Source organism: Nerophis lumbriciformis, linkage group LG20, assembly GCF_033978685.3.
Source record: "Nerophis lumbriciformis linkage group LG20, RoL_Nlum_v2.1, whole genome shotgun sequence".
Lineage (NCBI taxonomy): Eukaryota > Metazoa > Chordata > Actinopteri > Syngnathiformes > Syngnathidae > Nerophis > Nerophis lumbriciformis.
Genome location: NC_084567.2, coordinates 18528706 through 18548085, shown reverse-complemented (window position 1 = coordinate 18548085; position 19380 = coordinate 18528706). Strand labels below are relative to the sequence as shown.

At 37.5% G+C, this 19380-nt stretch overlaps 1 protein-coding gene across 1 annotated transcript in view; it reads left to right on the top strand.

Annotated features, from left to right (window-relative positions):
• cemip2 (cell migration inducing hyaluronidase 2) overlaps positions 1-19380 on the top strand; it is a 107732-nt gene that overhangs the window by 53806 nt on the left and 34546 nt on the right. The window contains exons 7-9 of the mRNA XM_061980561.1: positions 2260-2429; positions 9482-9694; positions 14971-15176. Coding sequence (XP_061836545.1) covers positions 2260-2429; positions 9482-9694; positions 14971-15176 — 589 coding nt within the window. The remainder of the gene's footprint in view (positions 1-2259; positions 2430-9481; positions 9695-14970; positions 15177-19380) is intronic.

Here is a 19380-nt window from a genome sequence, read left to right as displayed (position 1 = left end):
TATATATAGTCAAATGCTAATGCCTCATTTAATACAATAGTTCTTACAAAACGCTATTCTTTTGTGTTTTTTTGTCATGTCCTGACCCAACAGTGTCAGTTCATCTCCCTATCACATTTGTTTCCTCGCGTCATTGCTCCATTGTCAAAAATGGTCACCTCCCTTTCCTGGAGGAAAGGATGCGATAGCGTCTCTTCACTTTTATGTTGCCGTTGATATGAAGCAGCTGCTGGGCGTTATCGGTGCCATGTGCAACCCTGTGGACAAGCTGATTTATGTCTGAGTATACGTCTCACCACTTGCTCTTCCAGCTGTATATTATTTTAGCGGGTCAGGTTTGAGGTGCGGCTGCGGCTAAGAGTATTTCTGTGGTTGTCGGTAAATATTTAACTGAACTGTCTGTAGTTTTGGTTCGGATCACAAAGTACACAAAGTTTGGCTTGTATTTATTTCTCCAACATAATTACATGCAACTGTTTTTGTTTCGTTAATATGTTCCCTCCATTAGAGATGCACAAAAACAATCCATTCACATCCGAATTGCGATTTTTATTGATCCTGATTCTAAATTGATTCATAATCTTAAAAAAAATTATGCAATCAGAAGGAGATTTTCTAATATGTAACCTGTTTTGAAAAAGTTTCAATCTTTTACCAAATAACACATTGAGAGAATTGGTTTGAATTGAATCGTCATCCCAGGAATTGGAATCCGATTGAATCCTTAGGTGCCCAAAGATTCATACCCCTACCTTATACAGTCGTGGTCAAAAGTTTACATACACTAGTAAAGAACATAATGTTATTGCTGTCTTGAGTTTCCAATAGTTTCTATAACTCATATTTTTTTGTGATAGAGTGATTGGAGTACATACTTGTTGGTCACAAAAAACATTCATGAAGTTAAGTTATTTTCTGAATTTATTATGACCAAATCTGCTGGGTCAAAAGTATACATACAGCAATGTTAATATTTGGTTACATGTCCCTTGGCAAGTTTCACTGCAATAAGGCGCTTTTGGTAGCCATCCACAAGCTTCTGGTTGAATTTTTGACCACTCCTCTTCACAAAATTGGTGCAGTTCAACTAAATGTGTTGGTTTTCTGACATGGACTTGTTTCTTCAGCATTGTCCACACTTTTAAGTCAGGACTTTGGGAAGGCCATTCTTAAACCTTAATTGTAGCCTGGTTTAGCCATTCCTTTACTACTTTTGATGTGTTGTCCTGTTGGAACACCCAACTGCGCCCAAGACCCAACCTCCGGGCTGATGATTTTAGGTTGTCCTGAAGAATTTGGAGGTAATCCTCTTTTTTTCATTGTCCCATTTACTCTCTGTAAAGCACCAGTTCCATTGGCAAAAAAACAGGCCCAGAGCATAATACTACCACCACCATGCTTGATGATATATATTTATATATATATGCTTGATGTATGTATATTATATATATATATATATATATATATATATATATATATATATATATATATATATATATATATATATATATATATATATATATATATATATATATATATAATGTATAAGCCTATACATATATGTGTACATATTTCTATATATAGTGTATTAATAAATATATATTACATTAATATAATGGATGTTTAATTAATATAATTGTATATTTAGAATATGTGAAAGTTTGACTCCTACCTTGTATACTCCTGTAGCGATCTCCTTAAAGTTTTGTAAATAATCAGAAATACCTAGCAGCTAAAATGCGCCAAACGTGGATAAGTGTAGAACGAGTGTTTTGCATTTTTCCCAACATGCATTGCAGTGGTTTTAAATGGGTGTAATTTTGAATTATGTGTTGTCCTTGGACTTTTTTTTTATATTATCCAGAAAGTTAAATTACCAGGTTGTGTTATGTGTGACCGTGTGTGTTGACTTTTTGTGTTAGTTTATTTGCGCCGTCAGTGGGAAAGGTTGTTTGGATTGGGTCATATATAAAAATGCTCTGCCATCTTCAAGCTTCAAGCTGCAGTTCATGGTCATTAACATGAATACTCATTCTGTCCACAAGATGGCAGCAAATTCGCAGCAATTACACTATTAGATATTGAAAATTAAAGATGGAGTCACCCCGCAGGCCAGATTCCTTATTAAACTTCTGACGTCTCACGGGCCAAAATGAACACGGCGGCCATAGTTTGGACATCTCTGCTCTATATTGTCCACATCAACAATTAGTGCACCATCTCGATGCAATGAGCATCAATGTTGTGTTTGCCTCTCAGGGAAGCCTCTTTATAACCACGTCGGCGAGATCGTGGATGGAGTGGACATGCGTGCCGAGGTGGCGCTGCTCTCTAGGAACATTCTCATCTACGGAGAAATGGAACCCTCCTGCTACGGAAACAACTTGTGTCAGTTTTACAGCCATGACACCTATGGAGGCCACGTCAAGGTGTGTACCTTTGCACTCATCTCCCTCGCACAGGCTAAATTCTTGATGTCCCAATGTGCTCGTGCGGTTCTGCATATTTTAGCATGATATTGCATTCTCGGCAAAGGTCACAGTGTTGGGAGGAATGAAAGTCTGTCTATGTTCTATTTGTACGTGCTGGTCTAAATGAGAGACGTTATTCATACCGCCTGCTCACACTTTTACTCAAACAACTGCTGTCTTTCTACACCTTTTACTACACTCTCTCATCCCCATTCTTATTCTCCACTGCCATGTCTTCTTTAAATCATAGTTATCCTATTCTGTCTGGAAATATACGAGAGGCACTTTCGCTCTTGATGTCTTCCCCGCATGTGTCTAAGTTCACAGGGGTGCTCGAAATACTTAAGTTTTTTTCCTCTCTAAGTTCCATGCTTAAAGAGAGCTTGAGTTTTGGATACATCAAATTAATCTCCCCTGCAAATACAGTAGCGAGCTTGAAGTGTTTTCTAGGCAAAATACATGAAAATATATGGGTATTAATAAAATGTAATTAATTACAGTATATTATATTAATATAATTATAATTAATTGTTATATTATAATTAAGTATTGTTATTATTTTATATAAATACTATATAATTACATAATTATTATATAATTACTATTACATTTTAATTAATTATTATATTATAAATAATAATTATTATTATTATATTATTTTATATAATTATTGCTATATAATATATTATATTTTATATAATTATTATATAATTACTATTATATTATAATTAATTCTAATATAATTAATTAATATAATATAATTAATTAATATAATAACATAATATCATTTAGTTCCTTCTTAGCTGCGGTTACAAAATAATACGTTCTTTGTGTTTGTCAAAATACTATCTCTTATGTTGTGAAAGCATATTTTTGGTTAATGCAGTATATGGTTATAATATACTGTACATTTAACATTTTTTTTGCTAGACATTTTTCACTCTGGCCTGTCAGCGGTGGCCTGGAATCCGGTCGGGCACCCCAGGTGCCACCCCACTCAGAGGCGGACCGATTTGAAGTAGGGCTGGGCTATCAACATATATCGCGATAGATATGTAATCATATCATTATCAAATGCGTTCGAGAAAGCGTTCAATAAATACCATATTTTTCGGAGTATAAGTCGCACCGGAGTATAAGTCGCACCTGCCGAAAATGCATAATAAAGAAGGAAAAAAACATACATAAATCGCACTGGAGCCCGGCCAAACTATGAAAAAAACTGCGACTTATAGTCCGAAAAATACGGTACGTATTTTTTAGTACCCCCCAAAAAACGGGAAAAATTAGGCTTGGTTGGTTGCATGAACAAAGGCACTCGTGGTCTGGTAAGCTAGCCAAATAGGAAGTGGTTGTGAAATGGGAGGGACACACTATAGGGCCATGGTCAAGGTAGATTTATTCATACAGCACATTTCTAAAACAGACTACTGCCCCAAAGTGCTGTACAGATTAAAACAGAAAGGTAAAATACTAAAATATAATCATCAAAATTACAATAAGCACAAAACATTCTAAATATAGTTAAAATGCATACAAATTGTGTAAAAGTGTGTAAAAAATCACAATAAATGCAAAACCATCTATAAAACACATTTCAAAATAGATAAAAATGTCCATACGTATGTCCAGCTCAGCTTGTGTTAAACGCCAGCGCAAATGAGTGAGTTTTTAAAGAAGATTTAAAAGTATTGAGAGATGTCGCCGTTTTGAGATTCAGAGGGAGAGCGTTCCAAAGTTCAGGGCCTGCTACTGCAAAGGCCCTGTCTCCTCCAGTCCATCCATCCATCCATTTTCTACCGCTTGTCCCCTTAGGGTCGCGGGGGTGCTGGAGCCTATCCCAGCCGGTCTTCAGTCTCAATTCTAAAAAGCACTAATAGCGTAACAGTATCAACCATCACATTGGGTTGCACCATCTCGCTGTCGATTCTCTGTACAGCACGAAAATAAATTAAAACTGATTGCCGCAGAGAGCGAAGAAATAGTGGATAAAAGAGGCGAAGTCACCTCCACAGTACGGCAGTTCTTGGGGATTTTTTCAAACGGACCTTCGCCGCACTCTTCTTCTCCTATCAACACACGTCCGTTCCCTATTTGTATGTACGGAAACAGGTAGGAACTAAAGTGCAGGACTGTATAACTATAATAGAATAATCCCAATATATCAGTTGTGCTATTTTTAAAATAAGTTGGTCCAATAATATTTAAATAATAATTACTGCATAACTAAACCTGCAAATACTTGTTCTTCTCAGGTTTTCACACTTTGCACTATTTTCTTACACTGATTAAGCATTTCTTACATATTCATTATTTTTTACCGCAAAGAGGTTATTGTTGTGTTTAATGTGATTTTAGAATTTTGTTTGTATTGAATTATTTTTTTCCATGCTTGTGTTGACATTTAATTTCCTTCCTGCATTGATAGCTGAGGGGATTATAATCAGAGGAAGGTTACATTTGAAGTAAAGATGTCAACGTTTATTATATTTTTCTCCTGGTCCATATTTCCATAGGTCATAGAAAAATATCAATAACCATCGATATCGACCGATATAAAAAACTTACGTCGTGATTAGGGCTGCAACAATTAATTAAATCGATTAAAATCGATTATAAAAATAGTTGCCGAATAATTTAGTCATCGATTCGTTGGATCTATGCTATGCGCAGAGGCAAAATTTTTTTTATTTAAAATGTTTTTATTTTTTTTATTTTTTTTATAAACCTTTATTTATTAACTGCAACATGTACAAACAGCTGAGAAACAATAATCAAAATAAGTATGGTGCCAGTATGCTGTTTTTTTTTCAATAAAATACTGGAAAGGATAGAAATGTAGTTTGTCTCTTTTATCCGATTATTAATCGATTAATCGAAGTAATAATCGACAGATTAATCGATTATCAAATTAATCGTTAGTTGCAGCCCTAGTCGTGATACAGTTTTCAGCTATATCGCCCAGCCCTAATTTGAAGCATACAAACTAGCGTAGTAAAACACCAGCCGGTGTTCTGTCCGTCCATTTGGTGGTGGTAAGCTACTACAGTAGCTACAGCTGCCCCTGTCAGAGGCCTAGTTTTTACTTCGCAAGCCACTCCTGGTGCAATCCTGTTCGGGAATCAAACCCTGGAAGTCACTCTCCGCCGCGACTGTAAATAGTATCATTTGTTTATAAATTGTAAGTACACCTCTGCATAACATTGTATCCTTATTACCATTAAAGGAAAAAAACTACATTTAGAGTAACTTACAACAAAGAATAACTTTATTAACATTGTGTGCTACTTTGTAAAATAAAAGATTTAAAGTGCATCAATTTGCCTGAAATAAAAAACCACAATACTTTTTTGTACCTACTTGAACGATTTGATGCTGAAAAATAACATTAAATTAAAATAAATCAAATTGATCAGCAACATTAACTCAAGAGCGCACACTTCAAGCTACGAAACAAAAATGATTAACACAATTTGTGTTGATTTTTTTTTTTTTTTAAACCCAAATGAGGAAGTCAGGATTAATGGCGACAATGAAAGCACGTTTTGTGGTGCACGGTTTTTCGAAGCCGGGTTTGAAGTGTGATACTGATAAAGCATCGCACCTCGCACCCCCACCAAAAGGTAACAACTTGTTCCTTAGCCCAATTTCTGAGGTTTCCTGAAAGTAAAGATGAAAATCGGCCCATTACCTTTTGAGCTATCTGGCGAAATGAAAGAAACCGAGTGAACACTCTTGTCAGCCATCCACTGTCTTTGTCTTTGCGGGGCTGCTAGCATACACGAACATGACATTTGTATCGTAAACAAAAGGTAACGTTGTAGAGTTGTTCCTCATTCCATTTTGGAATTTTTTCGTCAACATCTACCCATAGCTTTTTGAGTTCTGTTGTTAACCAACTAGCAAACAGACAAACCATGGCAATTGCATAACCTATCGGTGGAAGTAACAAGAAGGCAGGCTGGTTGGGAAGCACGGCCTGCGTCTCGTAGAAACTTGCCAAAGAAATGTGCACAACAAGGTGTCAAGCATGAAAAATGCAACAGGAAGCATCGTTAGAATCTGAACAATCCAGATCGTGGTCCAAATCACTGCAGCTCAACTTCAGAAGTGCCACCAGTGCAAAGCTACTGCCATCGGTCAAAACAGGAAATGGACAATACAAAGTAAAAGTCTGAAGGGAAATAATTTAAAACAATGGAAAACAAGACCGTTAAGTCCAAAATGTTATTTTATGGTGTGTAGTATGGAAGCGATACAGGGGAAGTGCGCTGCAGACTTGATGAGAGCCAATAAACATAATAAAATGTCACTTACTGTACAATGTCTGCTCTGATGTTGATATATTCCTGTTAAGATCAAGAATGGCTCATAATCCTTGCAAAAAAAAATAGTCTGTGTGGAACCAAGAGTCTTTTCGTGTCGTTCTCGCAGTCTCGAGTCTAAATTGGATGCCAAAGTTGACCAACTTGTCAGATTATGTCCTCATCCTTCTACTATCCAGGTAAAAAGGCATTATTTATGATCTGGAACAGTGGTTCTCAAACTCCAGAAAAAAACTTTGCTCTCCAAGTACCACCTTAATGACCAACAGTAAAATATGGTAGCGTAGTAGGCCTAAGTAATCATTAAAAACAAGTGTATTTAATATTTTTAGCCACTGTAACACTACACACAGTTTGAACAGTAACACTGTGTGTAAATTTAGAACCATTAAACACTGTACTGATCTAGAATAAAATTTCCCGAGCACCCGAGGCGAGAAAGCAGCACACCAGCCGAGGATGTCAACGTAGCCCCGCAGGCTTGTCCCCTCTCTGTGACAATGCTTCTCCAAAAATAGTTTTTTTGTAATAACAAAAAAATACATCCGTCTTCTTGTCTCTCATAATAATTGAGAACGATAGGCAAAAATGTAAAAAAAAAATAAAGTGCAGATATGTAAGACAAGAACACACGTTTTTCTCTTTTCTGTGCCGTCAAAATTGTAAAAAACACAACTAGTGCTACAAGCCCCAACAATACTCCGTTTACATTCCGTGTCCTAAATATTAACCAAGTATTAGCAATAATGCTATTATAAGTGCAAACGTTAAGGACCTACATTTAGCGGTGCATCGATCACAGAGAGTGAACTAGCTAAAGCTGCTATAGTGACATATTGAGCCGGCGAGCTGCTGCATCGCCTCTGAGTTGGTGAAAGTTAATTCTAGATTATAAATCATGCCTCTCACATGGATAGTAGAAGGTTGTGGACATAAACCGAGAAGTTGGTCAACTCCGACTAGACCCGGAGATGGCGAGAAAGACACGAAAATACGCTCGTTTTGCACCCACCTTTTTTCTTTTAACCCTTCTCAAGGTTTGTTATTCATTTCTTAATCCAAACAGGAAGATATAAACATAGCATCAGTCGACATGCCAGTGAGAGCAGACACTATACAGTAAGTGACTATTTTATTAGGGCCCGAGCAGTGGAGCAAGCCCCGCAGCTAGTGAAAATGTTTTTTTGAGGCCCTTAACATGCACAAAAAGTCCCCAAATGTTGCAGGCGCGTCAGGTATGGGGAAACATTTTAGATGTACGGGAGCCCCAAAAATGACATTTCAAAATTGTCTCTTTAGCGCCATCTTTAAAATAAAATAAAAATAGCCCTTCCTACCAGCTTCACATGTAGACACAAACATTGCAGAAGACGTCAATCATATCGGAAATCAAACAGGAAATCGCCCATCTTGGTTTTTGTCTGCCATTTTTTTAGCGAAAAAAAGGGGTCGTTCTTTAGCAAACTTTAGCAAACCACATGTATAGGCGGTGATAAATTGCGAACACGTTTTTCCTATGCCATTAGGTTGTGGGTATGGCATGTCCCTCGGAGGAGTTTGTTAAAGTATGACACCCTTTTTTTCGTTCGAAATGTAATACGAAAACCAACATGGCCGACTTCCTGTTTGTTTTCAGGTATGGGTTTCTGAGACTTTTATGTGCGTCCCGTCATGATAGACGTCTTCTGCAATTTTGTGTCTGGTAGGAAGAGCTAATTTTTTCTAACTTTAAAGGTGGGCGCCAGAGAGCCAATTTTGAAATGTCTTTTTCGGGACTCCAAAAAATATTCAGATTTTCGCCGTACCTGACATGCCTGCGAATGTGGGGGCGAGGGCCCGTTCAACGCTGCTCGCAGCTTTAATTACGTTTGTTGTGTCTCAAAAAGTCTGCTGTGAGTTGTGGTCAGTGTTGTTGAAGGAAATAGTGGAAGTTGTGATGCGTTTTTGAAATGAATGCGCCACCGAATGCTTAAAATGATCAAATTACATACATATTACATGTTATTATGAATGTTACTACATTACATATATACCTACAGCTTGTATAAAAAACTATGACGGACGGTTTTTAGAGCAGTTTAACGGTGGAATAGATTGACTCCCTTGTTAGCTGCCTAGTGGTTAGAGTGTCCGCCCTGAGATCGGTAGGTTGTGAGTTCAAACCCCGGCCGAGTCATACCAAAGACTAAAAAATGGGACCCATTACCTCCCTGCTTGGCACTAAGCATCAAGGGTTGGAATTGGGGGTTAAATCACCAAAAATGATTCCCGGGTGCGGCCACCGCTGCTGCCCACTGCTCCCCTCACCTCCCAGGGGGTGAACAAAAAAATACATAAAAAAAGTGCAGTTCCCCTTTTAAGCCTGTAGGTTCATGTACTTGATATGTTGGTGGAAAAGTCAGCAAGTGCGTTGTCATGTGGAATGTGTGTGTGGGTGAGTTATAATTCACTAGGAGGATTTACCAATCCCCCCCTAACAAAAACCAGACCATGTGGATTACGCAGCGCATACACACGAGGCCTCCTAGCGAGCACTTGGACGTCTGTTGCCGCTCGATTAAGCTTTTGTGCTCTGCTTCCCATTTCTCTGCAATAGTCATCACCGGCCTCCACCAAGCCAAAGTGGTCTACTTTTCTATACTCCATCACTGACTTTTGTGTCGCCTCCATCTTGTCCTACGTCAGATCTTTGGCAACTTCTCATCAGTGCATCTGTCCTACGTGGAGCTGAAAAACATGGGCCAGCAGGGCGAGAGAAGCCGCTACCCGCTCTATTTCCACATGTGTGGCGACGTGGACCAGAAGGGAGGCTACTGGGAGCCCACCTACGTCGATGGACTCTCCATACACCACTCCTTCTCTCGGTGTCTTACCATTCATGCCACCAACGGCTTGCTGGTTAGTATATCACACAACATATGAGGCAACAAATCAATTAACGGAACTATAATTGAATATGAACTCGATGGCATCACCAGAATGCCTTGTTTTTGAGAGTTTTTTTCCTTTGTTTGTCGCTTTCAATCAGTGTGCATAAAAGTTCACTCTGTGCTTCGCTCTCAGCACGTAAGCGTTTAAAAAGTTATTTTTATGGTTAGGGTTTCTAAAATTTCTAAAACATTTTAGAAATTTAGAATTGTGAATTTTGAGGGCGAAAATGAATGTATTCCATTTTGGAACAAGGCTGTAACATAACAAACTGTAGAAAAAGGAAAGCACTGTGAATACTTCCTAGATGCACCGTACATAATAATAATATAAATAACTAGAATCTAGTGTTGTCCCCATTTTGGTACCTGTACCAACATGTATTTTGAAACTTTTCGGTACGTTTCGATATAAATAAAGGGGACCACAAAAAAATTACATTATTGGCTTTATATTAACAAAAAATCTTAGGGTACATTAAACATATGGTTCTTATTGCAAGTTTGTTCTTAAATAAGATAGTGAACACACTAGACAACTTGTCTTTTAGTAGTAAGTAAGCCCACAAAGGCTCCTAATTTAGTCTGCTGACATATTCAGTAACATATTGTGTCATTTATCATTCTATTATTTTGTCAACATTATTAGGGACAAGTGGTAGAAAACTAATTATTGATCTACTTGTTAATTTACTGTTAATATCCGCTTACTTTCTCTTTTAACATGTTCTATATACACTTCTGTTAAAATTTAATAATCACTTAATTTTCTGTTGTTTAATACTTTACATTGATTTTGGATGAAACAACAAATTTGGGTACCAATCCGATACCAAGTCGTTACAGGATCAGACATTGATCATATTAAAAGTCCTCATGTGTCCAGCGACATATTTCCTGAGTTTATAAACATAATATAAATAAAACAAAAGAAGATGTTGTGTTGCCAAAAAATATCGATGTAATCATAGTAGTATCGACTAGATACGCTCCTGTACTTGGTATCATTAGAGTGGATGTGTAGATCCACCAATGGCGTTTGTTTACATTTTGACGCTGGTGAGCTATGGTGTGTAGTGAAGCATGTTTAGCTATTCCTCGTCCTGCAGGGATGATACTTACTTAATTTGTTGCCTTGGCGGTGAGGATTAGTGAGTTAGAAGTAGCTAAAACACTGCAGACTGCAGATGGACTTTAGCCGCTAGCTAGCTAGCCATGTCTTAACGCACCTCTTCCTGAGGGCTTTTCAGTGTTATAACTTCACCTTTATCTTTAGTTTTTAATTCAAAATGCGTCCGTTCACACTTTTCTGTGTACACACTGTGTCTGCATGTATGTACTCGGTGATTGTGCGCTGCCGAACATGCTCCTTTGCTCGTAAACCAGCAATGACACGACGTGACAACAACGGGGGATTGGGGGGTGGATGACCAGTACTTATTAGAGGCAGTATAGTGCCGAATATGATTCACTAGTAGCGCGGTACTATACTAATACCGGTATCCCGTACAACCCTACTAGAATCTGTGCAATTCCGGTAGGAATTGCGGGTGAAATCCACAGCTAAAACGCGTGAGCCGCCGACACGCGTGAGTGGAACTGAAATGTGTCACGTACCAAGTTGTATGACTCTGAGGTAAATGGTTGCAAAATGAGCTAAAAAAGTTAGCATGCTAATGTTCTCATGTGAGCATTAGCATACTAAAAGTTAGCATGTGTCACATACCAAGTAACATGATTCTGGGGTAAACGATTGCCAATTGACTTAAAAAAAAAAGTTAGCATGCCAATGTTAGCATGCTAGCCTGCTAACGTTAGCATGCTAACAGTTAGCATGTGTCACATACCAAATTATATGACTCTGGGGTAAACGTTTACAAAATGAGCTAAACAAGTTTGCACAATAATGATAAAATGCTAGAATGCTAATGTTTGCAGGCTAGCATGCTAATGTTAACATGCTAGCACTTGAGTAACAAGAGCAAGGAACATTTTGTCTCTTGAGCCATTCAAATCCGTTGAGAAATGTGTTTGTAGAAGTTTGCATATTGCCCATTCACTTTCAACAGGGGGAAATTCCTGGTAATTCTGGAAATTATTGGATCTGGGGCAAAAAATATTGCTTAAATGTCCAAGGTGAGTGGAGTGTGTTGATGGTGGAATTGTTCGAATTGGTTGAGAAATGTGGGATATTGAGAAGTTTGAATATTGCCCATTCCTTTTTTTAATTGGGAACATCCCCGGTAATTCCGGGAAAACCGGGACTTTTTCCAGCATTTCTTATTTGATAGCTTGAATATCCTGACTAAGACGGATGTTTGGACTGAAATTGGATGAAAAATGTGGGATCAGTTGAAATGTAAAAGGTTGGACATACTGCAATTGAAAAGTGAGAGTTCACAACCGGTAAACATGTTGACTTCAATGTCCATGGTGAGTGGGATGTGTGGATGGTAGAACGGTTCAAATAGGATGAGAAATATGGGAATTGTGCAAGTTTGAAAAATGACCTTAAAAACCTGGAATTCCTGGTAATCTGGGTTACTTAGGTAGAAGATAAATGGTAGCACCTAAGTAACCCAGATTACCAGGAATTCCAGGTTTTTAGGGCCATTTTTCAAACTTGCACAATTCCCATATTTCTCATCCTATTTGGACGTTTTGATACTTGCACGGTTCCGATACGATGAAAACTGTGGGAGAAGAAGGGCGTCAAACTTTTACGCACAAGACGTTCACATAATAATACTAATGGGGAACGTAGCAGATAATTGTGTTGCACAGTGACCTACAAAAGTGACCAAGGTCACTTATTGGGATTGTTGTACAGTACAAGGCCGTTTGTTGACAATAGGACTGATGCTCTGCTGACGTCAAAAGGATAAGCATGTATTTCAGTGTTGTATTGGGAGCATTGTTTCTGTCAGCGTTGAGGAAATGGAAAGTACAAAAGTATGTAGTACACATAATACCAATATGAACATATTTTCCCATGTCCACCACTACCATGGAGATTTCCTTTTTAGTGTTTGTTGCTACCGGCAACACGCACTAATCAGTAAACATTTACCAGGGTTTTTACACCTGTGACTGTTTTCTCCTTCCCTTTGTTCCCAGCGCTGCGTTTTTAAAAGACAAAACCATGATAAATCAGTAATGCACTCAAACACCTCCTCCAGATAATCATTGGGGATAAGGAGATCCTGAAAAGACAAGAACCTGAAGGCTGTGCATTCTTTGTCCGCTACATGGATTCAGATGGATTTAACCATACAAAAAACAAGTGTTTTCTATGGATTTACCCATACAAAAACATTTTTTTAAATGGATTTACCCATGCAAAAATATTTTTTTAATTGGATTTAACCATACAAAAACGGGTGTTTTTCTATGGATTTAGCGATACAAAAACAATTTTTTCTATGGATTTAACAATACAAAAACAGGTGTTTTCTATGGATTGAACCGTACAAAAATAAGTGTTTTCTATTGATTTACCCATACAAATACAGGTTTTTTCTATAGATTTAACCATACAAAAACAATTTTTTAAATGGATTTACACATACAAACTTTTTTTTAAATGGATTTAACCATACAAAAACGGGTGTTTTCTATGGATTTAACCATACAAAAACTGGTGTTTTCTATGGATTTACCCATACAAATACAGGTGTTTTCTATGGATTTAACCATACAAAAACAATTTTTGCTATGGATTTAACGATACTAAAACACGTGTTTTCTATAGATTTAACCATACAAATACAGGCATTCTGTGATGTGGTGGCGACTTGTCCAGGGTGTACCCCGCCTACCGCCCGAATGCAGCTGAGATAGGCTCCAGCGACCCCAAAAGGGACAAGCGGTAGAAATTGGATGGATGGAATACAGACATTTTCTATGGATTTAACCATACAAGAACATGTTTCCTATGGATTTACCCATACAAATACAGGTGTTTTCTATGGATTTAACCATACGAAAACTGTTTTTGTATGGTTAAATCCATAGAAAACAGTTGTTTTTGTATGGTTAAATCCATAGAAAACACCTGTATAGGCTCCAGCGACCCCAAAAGGGACAAGCGGTAGAAAATGGATGGATGGAATACAGGCATTTTCTATGGATTTAACCATACAAGCACATGTTTCCTATGCATTTACCTATACAAATACAGGTGTTTTCTATGGATTTAACCATACAAAACCAAGTGTTTTCTTTGGATTTAACGATACATAAACAAGTGTTTTCTATGGATTTAACCATACAAATACATGTTTTCTATGGATTTACCCATACAAATACAGGTGTTTTTTATGGTTTTAACCATACAAAAACAAGTGTTTTCTATGGATTTAACCATACAAAAACAAGTGTTTTCTATTGATTCAACCATACAAAAACAGGTGTTTTCTATGGATTTTACCATACAAAAACAGGTGTTTTCTATGGATTTTACCATACAAAAACAAGTGTTTTCTATGGATTTAATCATACAAAAACAGGTGTTTTCTATGGATTCAACCATACAAAACAATTGTTTTCTATGGATTTAATCATACAAAAACAGGTGTTTTCTATGGATTTAACCATACAAAAACAGGTGTTTTCTATGGATTTAACCATACAGAAACAAATGTTTTCTATGGATTAAACAATACAAAAGCAAGTTTTTTCTTTGGATTTAACCATACAAAAACAAGTGTTTTCTTTGTGAGCGTTTTCATAAATTTTGTCCTTAGGGAGATGTTGACAGTTATACTAAAAAGACACACGTAATAAAGGTGTTTATGAAATTTCCTGACTGTTTTTGGTGACGTTTCCTAAAATAAAAAAGTTTAAAAAAAAAACTTAAAGCCTTGTCTAGCTGTTTTTTGAGTATACTATTCATGTTTAAATAACGTTTACTGCTAATGAATATTGTCTCCAAATATCGGTTATGGGCCTTCTTGACTCCTAATCCTGTAATCAGTATCAGCATAGACCCTGAAAAAACTAAGTCGGTCGATCTCGACTTTAGGATATTTCAACCTGCCTTCAAGTTGAGATTCCTTGGGCCCCTCAAAAAGTCCTTTCTCTGTGTGTCCAGGTGAAGAACACCTTCTTGACTCCTAATCCTGTAATCAGTATCAGCATCGACCCTGAAAAAACTAAGTCGGTTGATCTCGACTTTAGGATACTTCAACCTGCCTTCAAGTTGAGATTCCTTGGGCCCCTCAAAAAGTCCTTTCTCTGTGTGTCCAGGTGAAGAACACCGTGGGCTACGACACGCTGGGCCACTGCTTCTTCCTGGAGGATGGCATTGAACAGCGCAACACGTTCTACCACAACCTGGGCCTGCTGACGCGACCCGGTACTCTGCTGCCCACTGATCGCAACGAGACCCTCTGCCTCAGCATCAAGGACAAAGTCTACAAGGGATATACTCCCTCACCCAGCACCGAGTGCAAGTAAGAGACTATACCGCCTGGAACTGTTTTATGTCTGCATCACCTTTTGTAGATCACGCTCAGGAGATTGGATGGCTGCAATAATGCCACATAGTAGGCAAGCCAAGTGTATTTATAGAGCACAATACGTACACAAGGCAATTCAAAGTGCCTTACAGACAATTACAAAAATAAGATTATCATGGTTGAAGGCTCCAGCACCCCCTGCGAACCCAAAAGGGACAAGCGGTAGAAAATGGTTGGATGGATTGATGGTTGAAATTAAAATCATAGAATAAATCATCATAAAAACAAATACAATTCAAATAAAATATTTTCAGCACAATTAAATAACGATGTTCTCAGCCTGGATTTGAACAGAACCCACATGAAGGCCTGTCTCACATATTCTAGATCAGACCAAGTACCACCTCAGAAAACACTTGGCTCTCCAAGTACCACCATAATGACAAACATCAAAATACAGTAGCGTAGTTGGCCAAAGTATTCATTAAAAACAAGTACATACTTTCCCTTCCAATCACCCGTCAAGACACATTCAATGACTCTCAAACTATAAAGTACAATTCTCAAGCAGGATTGGACAAATGTAAGTGTACATTCCCTCCACACCGGTGTTAAAAAAAAAGGCCATGGTTTTCATTTCGGTTCGTATACGATAAATTTTTTTTAACACCCCCGAATATCACATATCGCAATAATCCACCATTACCATTTTTAATCAATTGTGCCATGTATACAACCCCTGGTAACAATGTATAAAAACTCCAGTCTTGGAGGATGTTCAGTCAGTTGTTTAGATTTGTGGAAAAAAACTGAATAAGGACATGACACAAAACTAACCCTTTTGTAAAAAAAAAGAAACATGTTAGGTAAAAATTCCATCCATTGTATGGCAAATGTTGTCTGACTCGAAGAAAATTGAACAGGCAACTTTCTGGTTTTATGAAACACTCCGTCAGTCTACCCCAGGGCAGCTGTGGCTACAAATGTAGCTTACCACCACCAGGTGTGAATGAATGATGGGTTCTCACTTCTCTGTGAGCGCTTTGAGTATCTAATAATAGAAAAGCGCTATATAAAATCTAATCCATTATTATTATAATTATTAAAAGAAATCAGGAAAATAAATTGTGGGAGAAAGTAGCGGTTTCAATTTTAGATCAGTGTGTTTAAAAATATAGAAATCACGTAGCGTATTGTACGGACGAGAGCACACCAGGTATATAAGCCGCACTCACAAAATGTTTGTATATATTAACCGCAGAGATATATATATATATATATATATATATATATATATATATGTATACAGTGTTTCCCACACATTCATTTATTTGTGGCGGCCCGCCACGAAAGAATTACGTCCGCCACAAATGGATTTTTCGGCTTTTGACTCGCTCGACCGCTCATAAAAGCAATGGGACTCTGTCTGTGAATGTACCTTGTAGTTACAACTCCGGTGCAGTAGGTGGCAGTAGCCTACTATGCATTGTAACTCCGCCAATAGCACTTAATTCACCTGGTGGGCCAGAAGAAGACGAAGAAGACGAAGACGGACGGACGGGATCAAAATACGAGGGTAATATAGGTTATGGTAGATAGGTTATAGCTGCATCGCTCGCGGCTCGTCATATATTTAACGTTAATCCGCGATTTCACCGAGCGTTTCACTGCTTCATTAACACCGCCGCTGCCGCCGGGGTCCGGGGCAGACGGACGTAATAACAATCACCTGTTTTCATACCGACGAGCTAACGTGTCCAGGTTATAACCCTGTTGTCAATAAACACACGTGGAGACGGTGCTTCAGATACTACATTAATACTCAAGCTAAAATGACCACTGTCCACTGCAACATGTGAATACAATGAAAAGAATAAAATCTGAGCCAACCAGCTGTTAAAATGTTGTCCAGGTTAATGTTTTGGCCATTAAAGGCCCTTCATTTCAAGATTTCAACTGTGATCGGGCTTTAAACAGGTGGCTGACATGTTCAGATGGGTGTAACTGCTACTGGTCAAATAATGTGAAATAGCATTTAATTTTACATGTATGCAATGCCATTTAAATGTAATTATAGATAATAATAATAATAATAAATACTGTGTAGTGTTGTAAATAGTCAACGGGAAGGATTTTAGTAAGATATAAGCCATGAGCACTACACAGCCAGAAAAAAACCTAGGCAGGACAAGTAAAAATATTGGGGCAAGTAGATTTGAGAAGTCGGGCAAGTAGAAAAATTAGGGCGGAGGGAACAGGTGAGACTCAGCAAACACTGAAAAATAAAGCAGGGTCAGATCAGAAATGCACTTTTCTCATGAAAAGGGTCCTAATTTATATTCTTATGTGCCTTATAGAGAGGACCACGACAAAACATACACCTCTGCCTCTGTTTCACTTTATGTTGCTGGTAAATAATATGGTTGTAGTAGTAGGCTAAAGTTAAATTATTTAGTATGCACTAATTAAAGGGGCAGAGCTTTAAGAGACATTTTAGCTTTTATATTTTATAAGATATATTTTTTGTAAGAACCACAATTAATAAATATATTTCAGTGAATAACTAATTGTTCAAATCTGTATATAAATATGTACATAAAGTGTTGTAATTATATTCCAACTCCGCGTTCTTCTTGGTCATCGCCGCTGCCGCCGCCACCCCCCGACCACACCACCACAAATAGATGCCTGCCCTGTGGGAAACACAGATATATATATATATATATATATATATATATATATATATATATATATATATATATATATATATATATATATATATATATATATATATATATATATATATATATATATATGTTGTGAAATGAGTGATTTACACAGAAAGATTTTGTAAATGTTTATTTACATCCCTTAATTGTTTCCAAACGGTGTATGTAACACGGCAGTAAAACGGCTGATCAAAAAAAAACAAAGTCATGGTCATGGACCCACTAGCTGCGGAAGCTAGCTCTCCAATCAGCTAAACAGACTCAATAACTTCACAATGACGTTTTGGTGAATTTACTGAGGAATTTGTGAAACTGGAACAATACAAAAAGAATGCCGTTGTAAGTTAATAATACTAACACAGACACTCGTAAACATGTTAGTATATTAGCTAATGCTAACGACGCTAGCGTCATTACATCACGATAGCATGTCCAAATATGGATTTGAATTTAAAAAAAATAATGACTATTCAAATCGAATTAATTATATTTTATTTAGCTAGTTAATTTTAATGTTACAGTTGTTTTTGGAGAGTTCTGTGATCTTGTAATATAAAAATCCATCCATCCATCCATTTTCTACCGCTTATTCCCTTTTGGGGTCGCGGGGGGCGCTGGAGCCTATCTCAGCTACAACCGGGCGGAAGGCGGGGTACACCCTGGACAAGTCACCACCTCATCGCAGATATAATATAAAAATAAAACGTAATTTAATATTTTGTCAATCGAAATGTTTGTCACACCCCCTATGTGTCATATTTTGTTGTCAAGCAATTGTATTGTTTTTTAGCGGTCAACATCCGGTAAGCTAGCAATTGACAGAAAATACAACATTTAATGCTTCATGGACAGATTAATTTGCATTCACTGTTGATGAGGTTGGTTCATGTGTGTGCTTAATATGTGGGGAGAAAAAGGCAAACAACAACAAAAAACAAATGTTGAAGACATTTCCAGAACAAACACAGCATTTGCGAAGAAATACCCAGCTGGAGATGACAGAAAAAGAGCAGTTTTGGAACTGCTGCGGAAAGCTGATCAGAGCAAAAAAACTTGGTGGGTCGTTTTCTGTCTAGTTTTTGATTTCATAAATGCTCTTTCATAAGTTTAATGAAACTATAAGTGGCTTTATTGTCATTTTGAGAATCAAACACAGTTTGCGGCTCTCGGTGGGTTTTATTTGGTGGGAAATGGGCTCAAAGGCTCTTTGTATGGTGAAGGTTGCCGACCCCTGCCCTATTCAGTGTCTTTGCTGTTGTTTTGTTTTTTTAAACTATTTGCAATATTGCTGTCAGCAAAGAAAAATCCATAAATTAGTCACACCGTTTTATAGGCCGCAGAGTTCAAAGCGTAGGGGGAAAAATATAGTTTCTAAGGAAGTATGGAATCATGAAAAACACTACGACACAGCGCTAGCATTTTGTTGCATCACCTCTGGCTTTTATAGCAGCGTGCGGTCTCTGAGGTAT